This window comes from Podarcis muralis, unplaced genomic scaffold (genome assembly GCF_964188315.1).
Source record: "Podarcis muralis unplaced genomic scaffold, rPodMur119.hap1.1 HAP1_SCAFFOLD_88, whole genome shotgun sequence".
Lineage (NCBI taxonomy): Eukaryota > Metazoa > Chordata > Lepidosauria > Squamata > Lacertidae > Podarcis > Podarcis muralis.
In genome coordinates, this window is record NW_027554716.1 from 1 (window position 1) to 14220 (window position 14220).

Consider the following 14220-nt stretch of genomic DNA (forward strand, 5'->3'; position numbering starts at 1 on the left):
TGCACAACATAAATCCCTACATATTTTACATAAACTATACCATTCAGTATTCCATTACAGTGCTTTGTTGTTGTTTAGTCGTTTAGTCGTGTCCGACTCTTCGTGACCCCATGGACCAGAGCACGCCAGGCACTCCTGTCCTCCACTGCCTCCTGCAGTTTGGTCAAACTCATGCTGGTAGCTTTGAGAACACTGTCCAACCGTCTCGTCCTCTGTCATCCCCTTCTCCTTGTGCCCTCCATCTTTGCCAACATCAGGGTCTTTTCCAGGAAGTCTTCTCTTCTCATGAGGTGGCCAAAGTCTTGGAGTCTCAGCTTCACGATCTGTCCTTCCAGTGAGCACTCAGGGCTGATTTCCTGAAGAATGGATCGGTTTGATCTTCTTGCAGTCCATGGGACTCTCAAGAGTCTCCTCCAGCACCAGAATTCAAAAGCATCAATTCTTCAGCGATCAGCCTTCTTCTGATGAAAATAGGGACTCTCTAAAAGGGGGACATTCTGGAATCAAATCAGAAACCAGGGCGGCTTCTGTAGATCCATAAATGCCCCTGGAAAATAGGGACACTTGGATGGTCTTGTTTCAGGCATTGCTTTCTGCTCCTCGGCTGTAAATTGTAGGAACCAACTGCTTTATACCAAGTCTGAACTTTGGTCCCATCTAGCTCAGTATTGCCTGCACTGACTGGCAGCAATGGCTCTCCTAGTCCCAGCCCTACCTGGAGATGCCAGGAATTGAACCCAGGGCCCTTATGGATGCTGAGCAGGCCCTTCTCTACTGCTGAACTGCAGCCCCACAGTAAAAGGTGCTTGAAGGAACTTTGAAAATGTCAAGGAGATGAGTAACTAGACACCTGAAGGCAGCCCCGTATGGAGAAGCTTTTTAATGTTTTATTTTGTCCTCTTTTGTGTGCCTCCTCCTCGAGAGGTCCAGAGGGTGGCAACACGAGAACAGGGCCTTCTCTGCAGTGGCTCCCCGTCTATGGAATGCTCTCCCCAGGGAAGTTTGCCTGGCGCCTTCATTACACACCTTTAGGTGCCAGGCAAAAAAGTTCCTTTTAAACCAAGCCTTTGGTTGATTTGATTTACATCCTATGCCCTTTTAAAAGGTGTGGGGTTTTTGTTTTTTGGAGGGGAGGACTATTGGGTGGTTGTTTTTATTTTTAATTTTGTGGTTTTATATCTTGATTTTTTTCTGTGAATCGCCCTGAGACCCCTGGGTATAGGGCGGTATATAAATTCAATAAATAATAATAATGCTTTTAATATATGTTGGAAGCTGCTCAGAGTGGCTGGGGCAACACAGTCAGATGGGCAGAGTACAGTGGTACCTCGGGTTACAGACGCTTCAGGTTACGGACGCTTCAGGTTACAGACTCCGCTAACCCAGAAATAGTACCTCAGGTTAAGAACTTTGCTTCAGGAGGAGAACAGAAATCGCACGGAGGCAGCGGGAGTCCCCATTAGCTAAAGTGGTACCTCAGGTTAAGAACAGTTTCAGGTTAAGAACGGACCTCCAGAACAAATTAAGTACTTAACCTGAGGTATCACTGTACAAATAAATTATTGTTGTGGTTAACACATGTGTGTGTCTGCTTGAGGTATAACAGGGGGAAGGAATTTTAAAATTTAAGGGGATTTGGAAACATGGGACAAAGCTGTGCATTTGTGTGCACACCCAACCTGCCCTCTCCCCTTTCCAAAATATTGATAGTTTTTCTCTCTTCCCCCCCCCCCCCCATAGGTGACCTGCCTGCCTTGGAACGATGAACCTCTGGCGCCCGAGACCAACCTTATGAAAGAAGAGCTGGCCAAGGTGAACAGGAGAGGGATCCTGACCATCAATTCCCAGCCGAACATCAACGGCAAGCCCTCCACCGACCCGATTGTGGGCTGGGGTCCCGACGGAGGCTACGTCTTCCAAAAGGTAACATGGCTGGGGACATTATGCTCTTCTCTCCTTCCCTTCCATCTCTCAGTCCAAGCAGTTCTGTCCTCTTGCATAAGATCAATTTTTGTGTGAAAGGAAGAACCACACTGCCTTTCGTGGCAAAGCTTTAGGCACTTCCAGGGGTCAGGCTGGATGACCTCTGGGGTCCCTTCCACTCCACAGTTCTGCGATTCCAAGTCGTGTGCTATGGCAAATTAGGAAGGTAGATTTGTTTGACATGTTTATAGGCTGCTGTTCAGGGTCCGGTTTCAGAAAATGGTATACATCGCTCAGTAGGGATAGGAACACAGGAAGTTAGTTGTCTTTTAACATGAAGTCATATAGAGTGGTACCTTGGTTCTCAAACACCTTGGTTCTCAAACGCCGAAAACTTGGAAGTGTTCAGGCGGCTAGTCCTAGTCTTTATAACCCTGTACCTTCTTCCAGAAGGCAGAAGCTGAAAGAGATCATTTCCGGGTAGCGCACTATCCTGCACTCTCTCTGCCGCTTTCTTATGGCACCTGGAAGAATAGAATTGATCCAAGGTGGGAAGAGTGCACCCAATTATTCTCCCCGCAGTCTTTACAACCCTGGACAGCATTGTTTTTCGCCTGACCGTGCAGCTCCCAAACCACACACACAGACCATAATACACTCTCCACAGTGCAATGGTAAAATGTCATCAACAGGTCCTTTCAACCCTTCTCTTTAGACACAGGAACATAGGAAACTGTGTTCTGCTTAGTCAAGCCATTGCTCTGTCCAGCTCGGTCTCATCCATATGGACTGGTAGCAGCTCTCTGACGTTTCAGACCAGACTCTCTCCCAGGCAGACCTGGAAATGTGGAGGGTTCAACCTGGTCCCCGAGGCCTTCTGCATGCCAGGCAGGTGTTCTGCCACTGGGCTGTGGCTCGTCCCCTCGTCCTTTAGCTTGAAAAGTTGATCTGTAGCTGTAACTTGGCCCAAGCAATTCTCAAGTGGCAGGGCGTAGCCAAGGCCGGCTAAATCAAAGAAGGCTGGCCGCTCGGTGCCGGCAGGTGTCAGAAGCAGTAGAGGGAAAGAAAGATTCCCCGCCTCATGTTTTATAGATGGTACCTCTCTCCTACTAAATTGGCAAAGATGTATAAAGTGGATAACAAATGCTGGAAGTGTAAATCAAAAGAAGGGACTTTCTTCCACCAGTGGTGGGAATGTGGTAAGGTTAGAAGCTTTTGGGAGGAGGTATATAACGAGCTGAAAAAGATGCTGAAGTATACCTTTGTGAAAAAACCGGAAACATTCCTATTAGGTATTATAGGGAAGGATGTTAGGAGAAAAGACCAGAAACTCCTCCAGTATGCGGTGACAGCTGCTAGAATCGTGTTAGCTCAGAAATGGAAGTCGGAGGAGATCCCGACGGTAGAGGAGTGGAGAACAAAATTGATAGAATACGCTGAGCTGGATAGACTAACAGGGAAAATTAGACACACTAAAGATCAAAAATTTATTAAAGACTGGGAGAAATTCGTGTGTTATCTGGAAAGCAACTATGGGGTAAAAATAACGCTGGCGGGATTTAAAGAGGCTTTGTAATTAAATACTAAATATTGCCAAACAGAGATTGGGAGGTAGGGAAGAACAATCGGCAATAGGCAAAAAAAAAAAAGGAGTGCGTATCAAAAGGACAGCAACGAATGATGATCAGTAACGCTGAAGGAAGTCTAAAAGGGATATGAGTGGTGATACAACGATGTGTTTTAGAAGCTTGGTTTTGTCTGTATGTTGTATTCTGTATATTATTTCTTTTTTCTTTGTCTTTTCTTTTTTCTATTTTCTATTCTGTTATAAGAAATTTCAATAAAAAATTTATAAAAAAGAAAAAAGAAAAAAAAAGAAAGATTCCCCGCCTCAGAAATATTGACGTGTGGGGACAGGGCGGGGTGTGTGTGTGACAAGCCCCTTACAATGAGCGAGTATATCGTGGGGGGAGCTGTGATCCTCAGCGCCAGCTGGCTACAAAGCAAGCGGTGGGGTGATTAAGCAATGCTAGCAGGGGGCTAGCAGATCTGCCACTTGCGAGACAAAAGGATGCAGGGCTGCGGATTTCAAAAGCTCTCATTATGACCCCATGGGGCGCTGTGTCACCGGCCCCCATTAAACGGGGACCCCCGCTGCGAAATTGCTCCCCTCCCAGTGAGCCCCCAGAGCGCTTGTATTATTTGTCTTGCTTTCGAAAGCAGCCTCTTGATCTTCGCCACACACCCCTTTCCCCCCCTTTTTTAAAACTCTGACCACAATGAGAAACCCAGTCTATCTAGTTCAGTGTTTCCCATCCTTGGGCCTCCAGCTGTTTTTGGACTACAACTCCCATCATCCCTAGCTAGCAAGACCAGTGGTCAGGGATGATGGGAATTGTAGTTCAAAACAGCTCGAGGCCCAAGGTTGGGAAACACTGATCTAGTTTACCTTTCCGTTGAAACAAAAAAAGCATTCCTAATAATATCCAGGTTTTGGATCAACCTCTTCAATTATTATTTTTTTGGGTACCGTCTCCCTTCTCTCTTAATCCAAATAAGATTAAGGTCAAGTGAGACTTTTGCTCAGTGCCCCAAAGCTAATCCCAATGTGAACTGGGGGGTGGGGTGGGGAGGAGGGTCTTTTTCTTCAGAGAGGCAACTGGCGTTGCTGTTTCTAAGCTGCTCTGCTCCACATGGTAGCAGAAACACTGAAGTAGAGCAAAATTGATTTAACACAATCACAGACCAATAAAGGGTCAGCCAAGCAGTACTATTGCAATAGTAAAATTTAAGGTCTTATATATATAAGAAATGTTCATAAATGTACCAACCATTAAGGTCCTATATATATAAGAAATGTTCATAAATGTACCAACCAAGCACATACATAGATCAGCACAGGAAGACCGACCTGAAACCATTTTGACTCCCAAACTGACCAAATGTTTTCTCTGCAAGGAGGGAGGGGTTGAGGGAGCCTTCCCATTGTCTCATGAATTGAGAAATCACCATCTCAAAGGAATGGCCAGACTACCAGGAAAGGCAATCAGATAAGGCATTATCAGATAACCTGGCAGACAGGAAAAACAACAGCATTCAAATTTCTGTTGTAGACCGCCTTTTCTGTGATGTAGGTATGATGTATGGACGGGTAGTCTTGAGTGACAGGGCAGGGAATTTAAAATGTCTATATAAGGCCTTGCGCACCATTGTTCTGGGTTCCCTATTAGGGACTTTGTCTTCTTTCCATCTCTGGGCCAGTAACAACCGGGTGGCTGTCGTCGCATACATAAAAAGTATTTTCTGCTCCCTTGGAATATCGGCACCTACAATTCCTAATAGAAAAACCTCTGCTCCCCCCCCCCAAGTTAATTTAAACATTTAAATTGTGCCATTGCTGGGATTCTTTGGTGTCAACATCTCCTCTCTCGACTCCTTCCAGGCTTACCTGGAGTTCTTCACCTCCAGCGAGAATGTCAGAGCCCTCCAAACAGTGTTGAAGAACTACGGCCAGCGAGTGAATTACCACATTGTCAATGTCAAGGTGCGTCCTGCCTCAGTGCCAGATTACCAAACAGACAGACTGGGCACTGGCCTACGAGCCTAGGGGCCCCTCAACAACGGATCAAAATAATATTGATTTGATCTTGAAAGAAAATTGGGAGATAATTTGTGAGGGGGCCTGCGAGATTCTGACTGCCTAGGAGCCTCCACAGGGTTTAATCTGACACTGGTCCTTCCTCTGGTAGGCTGGCAGTGAAAACGTTTCCGTGGAAACTTGGGATGCTTGGACTGAGAGCGTATGTGGGGAGCAAACCCTCTGCTTGTGATCTCTGGAGAATATTTTGAGAACTGTTCAGCCTCTGCTAGGACAATTGGCATTGGGTTCATGGCTCCTCCTTGTGGCCCAGTTTCAATGCCTCCTGTTTAGCCAGAGAATCTGATCAGCTGAGCATATCGTTCCCTGGAGGAGTTTTCTGGATGCAGGGAGGAATAATAATAATAATAATAATAATAATTTATTATTTATACACCACCCATCTGGCTGGGTTTCCCCAGCCACTCCGGGCGGCTTCCAACAGAACACTAAAATACAATAACCTATTAAACATTAAAAGCTTCCCTAAACAGGGCTGCCTTCAGATGTCTTCTAAAAGTTTGGTAGTTTTTTTCCTCTTTGACATCTGGCGGGAGGGTGTTTCACAGGGAGGGTGCCACTACCGAGAAGGCCCTCTGCCTGGTTCCCTGTAACTTGGCTTCTCATTGCAAGGGAACCGCCAGAAGGCCCTTGGCGCTGGACCTCAGTGTCCAGGCAGAACAATGGAGGTGGAGATGCTCCTTCAGGTATACTGGACCGAGGCCTGTTCAGTTGGGCCTGAGATCTATAAAAAAGAAAAAGAAAAAAGGTAAAGGACCCGTGGATGGTTAAGTCCAGTCAAAGGCGACTATGGGGTTGCGGAGCTCATCTCGCTTTCAGGCCGAGGGAGCCGGTATTTGTCCGCAGACAGCTTTCCGGGTCATGTGGCCTGCAGGACTAAACCGCTACTGGCGCAACGGGACACCGTGACGGAAACCAGAGCGCACAGAAACGCCGTTTACCTTCCCGCCGCAGCAGTACCTATTTATCTACTTGCACTGGGGTGCTTTCGAACTGCTAGGTTGGCAGGAGCTGGGCCCGAGCAACGGGAGCTCACCCCGTGGCGGGGATTCGAACCGCTGACCTTCTGATCGGCAAGCCCAAGAGGCTCAATGGTTTAGACCACAGCGCCACCCGTGTCTTGAGATCTGTACAGGCCTGGCAGCAAGTTAACAGGTGTATACAAAACCGTGATGCAGCTGTTTCCCTCTCTTCCTTCTAAACAACCTCCTGTTTCCCGTCGGTAGGGTGAGAACATCACCAACGCGCATGAAATGCAACCCAATGCTGTAACGTGGGGCATCTTCCCCGGCAGAGAGATCATTCAGCCGACGGTTGTAGACCCGGTTAGCTTCATGTACTGGAAGGTAAGAGGGTTATTGTTCCCTGCCTTCCCCAAACACCCAGGAAACTCTTAGCCTGTTGGTACAGATCTGGGGCTTTGGTACATTTCCGTGGAAAATGTATGTGAACAGAAGTACAAGGTGCCAATTACTATTCCCTAGAACTTGTGGTACCGGGGTACCTCTGCTCCTCTAATAACAACTTGGGGGTAGAACCTCCACTTTTGCCTGCACAGGTTCAGTGAACTCATAGGTCTGTATCAAGTCATAAGAACATAAGAACCCGCTGGATCAGAGCAGTGGCCCATCGATGATGATAGTGGTGGAGGATAGGCAAACTAAGGCCCGGGGGCCGGATCCGGCCCAATTGCCTTCTAAATCTGGCCCATGGATGGTCCAGGAATCAGTGTGTTTTTACATGAGTAGAATGTGTCCTTTTCTTTAAAATGCATCTAGGTTATTTGTGGGGCATAGGAATTCATTCATTCCCCCCCCCCAAAAAAATATAGTCCAGCCCCCCAAAAAGTTTCAGGGACAGTAGACCGGCCCCCTGCTGAAAAAGTTTGCTGACCCCTGATAATGATGATTGATTGATTGATTGAGTTTATATACCGCCCTATACCTGGAGGTCTCAGGGTGGTTCACAGACAAATATAATCAGAATAAAAACAACAACCCAATAATACCCTACTCAGAAAAGAGCCACATTTTAAAAGGGTATAGGATAAGGTTACCAGACGTCCCCGTTTTCCTGTGGACAGTCCCCAGATTTACAAATCAGTCCCCTGACAAAATCGTATCATTCCTATTGAAATTGAAAAGTGTCCCCAGATTCATTGAAAAAAATCTGGTAACCTTAGTATAGGATATTAAACAGATCAGCCAAAGGCCTGGTTAAAAAGGAACATTTTTGCCTGGCACTGGAAGGTGTGTAATGAAGGCGCCAGGCGAACTTCCCTGGGGAGAGCATTCCACAGACAGGGAGCCACTGCAGAGAAGGCCCCGTTCTCGTGTTGCCACCCTCTGGACCTCTCAAGGAGGAGGCGCACAAAGGAGAGCCTCAGAAGATGATCTCAGGGTCAGGGTAGGTTCATATGGTCACATCTAGTCACATTGGCTAAGCAGGGGCCTTTTCTGAATGCTAAGGGCCATAGCTCAGGGGTAGAGCATATGCTTTGGGTGCAGGAGGGGCTCAGGTTCATTTCTCAGCACCTCCAGGTAGAGCTGGCAAATGTCCCTGTTTATGCAACACTGGAGAGCTGCTGCCAGTTAGTAGAGGCAGTGCTGAGCGTGACAGACCAAATAGTCTGGCTCTGTCTAAGGCAGCTTCTTCTGCCTGTAGCTCAGCGCAAGGGGATCTGCTTTGCACGCAGAATGCCCCGAGTTCAGTCTCTGGCATCTCCGGGTAGAACTGGGGGAGAACCCAGCCTGAAGCCCTGGAGAGCCACTGCTGGCCAGAGCAGGCAACACTGAGCGAGTTGCGCCGATAAGTCTGAGTCTGCATAATGCAGCCTCTTCCAGACGCTCATTCCCTGAGATCATCCTCCGAGACCCTCCTTCGTGTGCCTCCTCCTTGAGAGGTCTGGAGGGTCGCAACACGAGAACGGGGCCTTTACTGCAGTGGCTCCCCATCCATGGAATGCTCTCCCCAGGCAAGTTCGCCTGGGGCCTTCATTTTTTTTAAAAAATAAAAATATTAATTTTTCATTTTTGTTCATTACATACATCTCAAATTCTCAAAGACTTCCCCCAACTTTTTTGGTTTGTTTCTATTTTTACCCACTTTGCTATAATTATCCACCTTTAGGTGCCAAGCAGAAACGTTCCTTTTTAGTGCAGGCCTTTGGTTGATCCGATTTGCATCCTAGGCCCTTTTAAAATGTTTCGTTTTTTTATTATGTATTTTGTGATTTTATATCTTGATTTTATTCTGTGGACCAACCTGAGATCCCCGGGTATAGGGCGGTATATAAATTATAAATTCAATAAATAATAATCATAATAATTCGTTTCCCATAGTTCCTCCTGCACTCCCACCCCCACCTCAAATTGTTTTTAAGTGTGACCTGCTTCTCTCTCTCTGCCCCCCTCGGACAGGATGAGGCCTTTGCCCTGTGGATTGAGCAGTGGGCCAAGCTGTACGAAGAGGAGTCCCCCTCTCGCATGATCCTCCAGTACATGCACGACAACTATTACCTGGTCAACTTGGTGGACAACGACTTCCCCCTGGACAGCTGCCTCTGGCAGGTCTTGGAAGACGTGCACACGCTCTTGAACTGTCCGGCGGAACCTTGAAAGTTGAGAAAAGGCACGCAGCCTCCCAGATTTGGCTGGCAGCACAGTCAAAAACCTTAGGGATGCGAGGTTGGAACCACAGTGGCCCAGACACTCCTCTAGGGGGCGCCGTTGGCTGAATTTCCCCCCATTGCCTTCAAAGCGGGAGGCCGGTTAAGACAGGCACATCTCCCTTCTGATCCAAAAGACTCTGAGGATGTTTTTGAGCCCTTCTTGGGTTATTACAATCCCTTTTCCCCTTATACTAATGGCAGCTAGAAATCCTTATCCCCACCCCAACCCCAAATCTCTGTCTGGCCCACCCCCATGTTTCTGGGTTGCACTCTAAAAAAGAAAGCTTTCAGCTGCTGCTTCAGTGCGCACCCTCTGATCAATGGGACTGATGGCTTCACAAGCCTCTAGTTCAGAACGGGTGTTGCAGAAAATCAGGATGAGCACAGCCGCCTGCGACGCAACTGCCCTCCTCTGGGGAGCCGGCTATTTATTTTGTTTTTATTTTATTATAAAGTCGCAGGATCGTGGTCTTCTTCCTGCGTCTTCTCGTTTTCTCTTGCAGGGGAGGGGGAAGTATTTAAAATGCTTGTAAAGGGAAGGAGAGAAGTGAAATCGAAATGAAATAAAATGTAGTTGATGCCTACGTTGACTTGCCTTTTAAAAAAGAACGGGAGGGAGAGCTTGGGACTTACTAGGGACTCACGTTGTAGCAGTGTGGCTGGGGGCACAGCATGGTGAATGCAGGGAGTTATGGTAACATGGTCCCCCCCCAAAAAAAAATCACCCGTGGCTGGTGTCCATTGGGACTTGTGGGGCAGAAACATATGGGCGCCGGGCGCCATTTTGAATCAAGATGGCGGAACAAAGCATGACACCGGCATGACTCTACCCATTTGGGGGCATAGTTTCTTGTGATATTGTTGCCAAACTCTACATTAGGGGTTCCTGGAGGGAGTGGGGGCACACTTTTTTAAGCTGTTGGAAAGCTGGGCAGCATTTTGCAACAAGATGGTGGACAGAAGAATCACTTTTGCATGGCTTAGGCCTGTTCGGGGGCACAGGTTCAGCGGCATCTTGAGATAATACAAGAGTTCCTGAGGATTGACGTCAATGTTTGGGTGCCTTTTTGAACCAACATGCCAGATGGAAACGTGACTTCAGCACGACTTTGCCTGATTTTTGGGTCCATCACGGTGTCCTGTTGCACCAGAAGCAGTTTATCTAGTGCTGTATTCACCACCCTCTGTAGGCACCTCCTATCAGTTGATGTCAAACCAGTGTACCACACTATGTTGCAGTATGAAAGGACAATCAAATGTTGATTGACATTGTTCTTTCGCAATGCACTGAGGAGATGAAGTTGGGCCTTCTTAACCAGCTGGGTTGTATTGATTTTCCAAGTAAGGTCTTCACTGAGATAAACTCCCAGGAATTTAAAGGAAGAGACTCTCTCCATACAGCCCTCCCCTCCCCAATGTACAGCGGGGCTAGTTCTCTCTTCCTCCGAAAGTCCAACACTATCTCCTTTGTCTTGCTTAAGCGCACAAATAAGACCAGGGCACAAGTCCACTTCCTTCCTCTAGTTCCCAGTGACCGGCTTTGAGAAGCATGACTGACTGCCTTTGACCGTGGAAGCAAAGCATTGCCAGAATGGTGGTTAAGTCATCAATAGCTTTCTCCTCCATGTATCTGTCTGGTCCTCTCTTAAAGCCATCCAAGTTGGTGGCCGTCACTGCCTCCTGTGGCAGTGAGTTCCATAGTTTAACGGTTCCACAGCTGTGTGAAAAAGCATTTCTTTATCTCTGCCCTGACTCTTCCCACATTCAGCTTCGCTAGATGACCATGATGTTGTGAGAGGAGGAGAAAAACTTCTCTTTCCACCTCCTCCGAACTGTGCATTGTTTTATAAGCTTCTATCAATGTGGCCTCTCTTCCTCACTTTTCCTCTGAACAAAAAAGTCCCAAAAGCTACCCCAAAAGAATCCCAAAAACAGAAGTTTACCCCACATGCATCTATGATTCCTAGCACCCTTAAACTACTGTTCCCAGAATTTTTGGGGTGAAGCCCATGCTTTAAATGTAGGCTGCCATCACAGCCATGGGTTAAGTATTTAGGTGTATGGGCAACAGCAAACAATATAAATTTGTTTAAAGATAATTATTTGAAAACCTGGGAAGATATTGTTGTTGTTTAGTCATGTCTGACTCTTTGTGACCCCCTGGACCAGAGCACGCCAGGCACTCCTGTCTTCCACTGCCTCCCGCAGCTTGGTCAAACTCATGCTGGTAGCTTTGAGAACACTGTCCAACCATCTCGTCCTCTGTCGTCCCCTTCTCCTTGTGCCCTCCATCTTTCCCAACATCAGGGTCTTTTCGAGAAGATATCAAATTTGCAAATTTGGAGCAGAATGGATCTTTCACTACTAGGTAGTGTCGACTATAAAGATAACTGTATTGCCAAGAATGTTATTCTGTTTCAATTGATTCCGGTGATTGGCTAGACAGATTGTTTCAACACATGGCTAAAATGTATTTCTAAATATATTTGGCAAGGGAAAAAACCGAAAATAAAATATAAACACTCTCTGTAACTATCCAATCACTGAATGTCACTCTCAATCCCATATGTGGACCTGAGTGAAAACTATCTACAGTATCCCCCTGCTGGCCCAGGGTGAGAACTTCAGTACATACATAACCCTTACCATCTGCAATCCCCAGCACCCCTTAGGAAACTACAGTTCCCAGCATTCTTTGGGAGAAGCAATTACCTGTTGCTGGAAACCACAGGAGTCAAGCTGCCTGGGGGCTTCCCACTGTGAAAACAGGGTGCTGGACTAGATGGGCCTCATCCAGGCCACTTTATGTCCTTAAGCTGTCTTCTTCAGCTGCCGCTGGGGATGAATTTATGACACAAAGTTTGGACTAGAATCTTGGGTTATTGACTAGAATCAGTACTCTGGAATCTTGGGGTATCAAAGAAGGACTAGAACATGGGTAGGCAAACTAAGATCCGGGGGCCGGATCCAGCCCAATCGCCTTCTCAATCCGGCCCACGGACGGTCCGGGAACCAGCGTGTTTTTACATGAGTTGAATGTGTCCTTTTATTTAAAATGCATCTCTGGGTTATTTGTGGGGCATAGGAATTCGTTCGTATTTTTTCCCAAAATATAGTCAGGCCCCCCACAAGGTCTGAGGGACAGTGGACTGGCCCCCTTCTGAAAAAGTTTGCTGATCCCTGGACTAGAATTGTGCATACTCCTAATCACGTTCCTTTTTAACCAAGGCTTTGGTTGATCTGATTTGCGTCCTATCCCCTTTTTAAGTGGTTTTTTTCTTTTTGAGGGGGGCTATTGGGTTTTTGTTTTTATTATGTCTTTTATGGTTTTATATCTTGATTTTATTCTGTGAACTCCCCTGAGACCCTGGGGTATAGGGGGGGTATATAAATTCCATTACAGTGGTACCTTGGGTTAAGTACTTAATTCATTCTGGAGGTCCGTTCTTAACCTGAAGCAACCTGGAAAGGTTGGCCGCATGTCCAGCACCACCAACATAAAGGTTGGCTGGGAAATTACACACAGTGCACTGCTAAGTTTTGGTTGTGGAGTTGCTTCAACGCCTCTTACCAAAGCAACACCACATCCTCCGATCTGTATCCATACTTTCCCCAATATACAGTCAACTTCACCGGACAGGGATCCATCTGTTCTGGCTGGCTGATCAAGGACCCCAATCTTTGGTTCTTGTATAATGGACTAACCACTGATTACCACCCTGGTAATTATCAGTGTGTGGGAATGGGTGCCTTTACTTTCCCTGTGACTGTGGAGGCTTTTCTTCCTCTACCCTCTCTTAGAAACAGAAAGAGGAGAGAAGTCCAAGGGGAACAGTGCAGTGATGAGATTTTCCTGGCCCGCTCTGTGGGTGCTGTTGGTGGAGGCTTCGTTAGCATCCTCACCATCGGCATACATCCGGGAGTTGTGGCTGAACAAAATCGTGAAGCACTATTTGCCCTAACATGCAGGTTGGAGAAAGCCATCAATGCCACTACACATATCCTCCCACAGTTGCAGTCCGAGATTGAGGATTTGAACCAGATAGCAGCAGCTAATAGACTTGCTCTTGACTATCTCCTTGCCAAATCAGGAGGTTTTTGTAAAATAGTCCCGGAAGGCAACTGCAGAGTGAAGTTTCATGACCTCAACAACACTATTGAGGACGAGTTGCCAAAATTACAGGCCCTTATAAATGATAACCAACCCAGTCAGAATCCTTGGGAATGGATGTGGTCTTGGGTCCCAGGAGTAGGATGGTTACAGAGCCTTTTGACCGCCATTGCGGTAGGAGGCTTAGTCTTCCTAATACTTCTTTGCATCACCCCTTGCTGCATATCTCTAGTCAGAGGAATGGTGGCCCGAAGCATTAAGAATCTCACTGAAACCCACATCATGGCCATATACCGAGCCCTGCCCCACCCCCCACCCCCCCGGCAGAAGAAGAGCATGAGTATGCTTGACTAATTCATGAAATGCCCCCTGAAGAGATCCCCTTGAGAGACACAGTTGTCTATACCGGGGTTCAACATGAGAGTCAAGCTGGAGAAACAACGGTGACTTGTTTCTAAGCTTGAAAGGGGGGAATGTGGCAAGGCCACCTGGAAGAGTTTTACCTTTACCTTTTATGTATAACCATAAATACTGATAATAATGCTTAAATTGTTAAGGCTAGAAGTGCCTAAAATCTTAAGAATCAAGATTATATGCTTTATGTATAACCATGTATCCTAATAATGCTTAAATTGTTAAGGCTAGAAGAGCCTAAAATCTTAAGAATCAAAATTTTATGCTTGCAACATACGCTTCTGGTTTCTTGTTGAATGATTTTTTTAAAAACCTTAATGATTTCTTCATGAACTTTGTTCCAAAAGCTTTTTATCTCCTTACACCCCACCATATATGGTACATTGTTCCTATCTCGGTGTTACATCTCCAGCACACATTGGTTTTTTGCTTATAGATTTTTGG

At 46.6% G+C, this 14220-nt stretch overlaps 1 protein-coding gene across 2 annotated transcripts; it reads left to right on the plus strand.

Annotated features, from left to right (window-relative positions):
- Positions 1–1722: 1722 nt before the first annotated feature.
- On the plus strand, positions 1723–9639 carry LOC114602804 (methylenetetrahydrofolate reductase (NADPH)-like). 2 transcript variants are annotated; one of them, XM_077923026.1, is made up of 4 exons: positions 1723–1923; positions 5366–5467; positions 6808–6927; positions 9001–9639. In XM_077923026.1, the coding sequence occupies exons 1-4, from the start codon at positions 1792–1794 to the stop codon at positions 9196–9198; spliced, it is 552 nt and encodes a 183-aa protein (XP_077779152.1). In that variant the 5' UTR covers positions 1723–1791; the 3' UTR covers positions 9199–9639. The 2 variants fall into 2 exon arrangements, with proteins under 2 accessions (XP_077779152.1, XP_077779153.1); XM_077923027.1 differs by lacking the exon at positions 5366–5467 and having other exon boundaries at positions 1724–1923.
- Positions 9640–14220: the final 4581 nt, after the last annotated feature.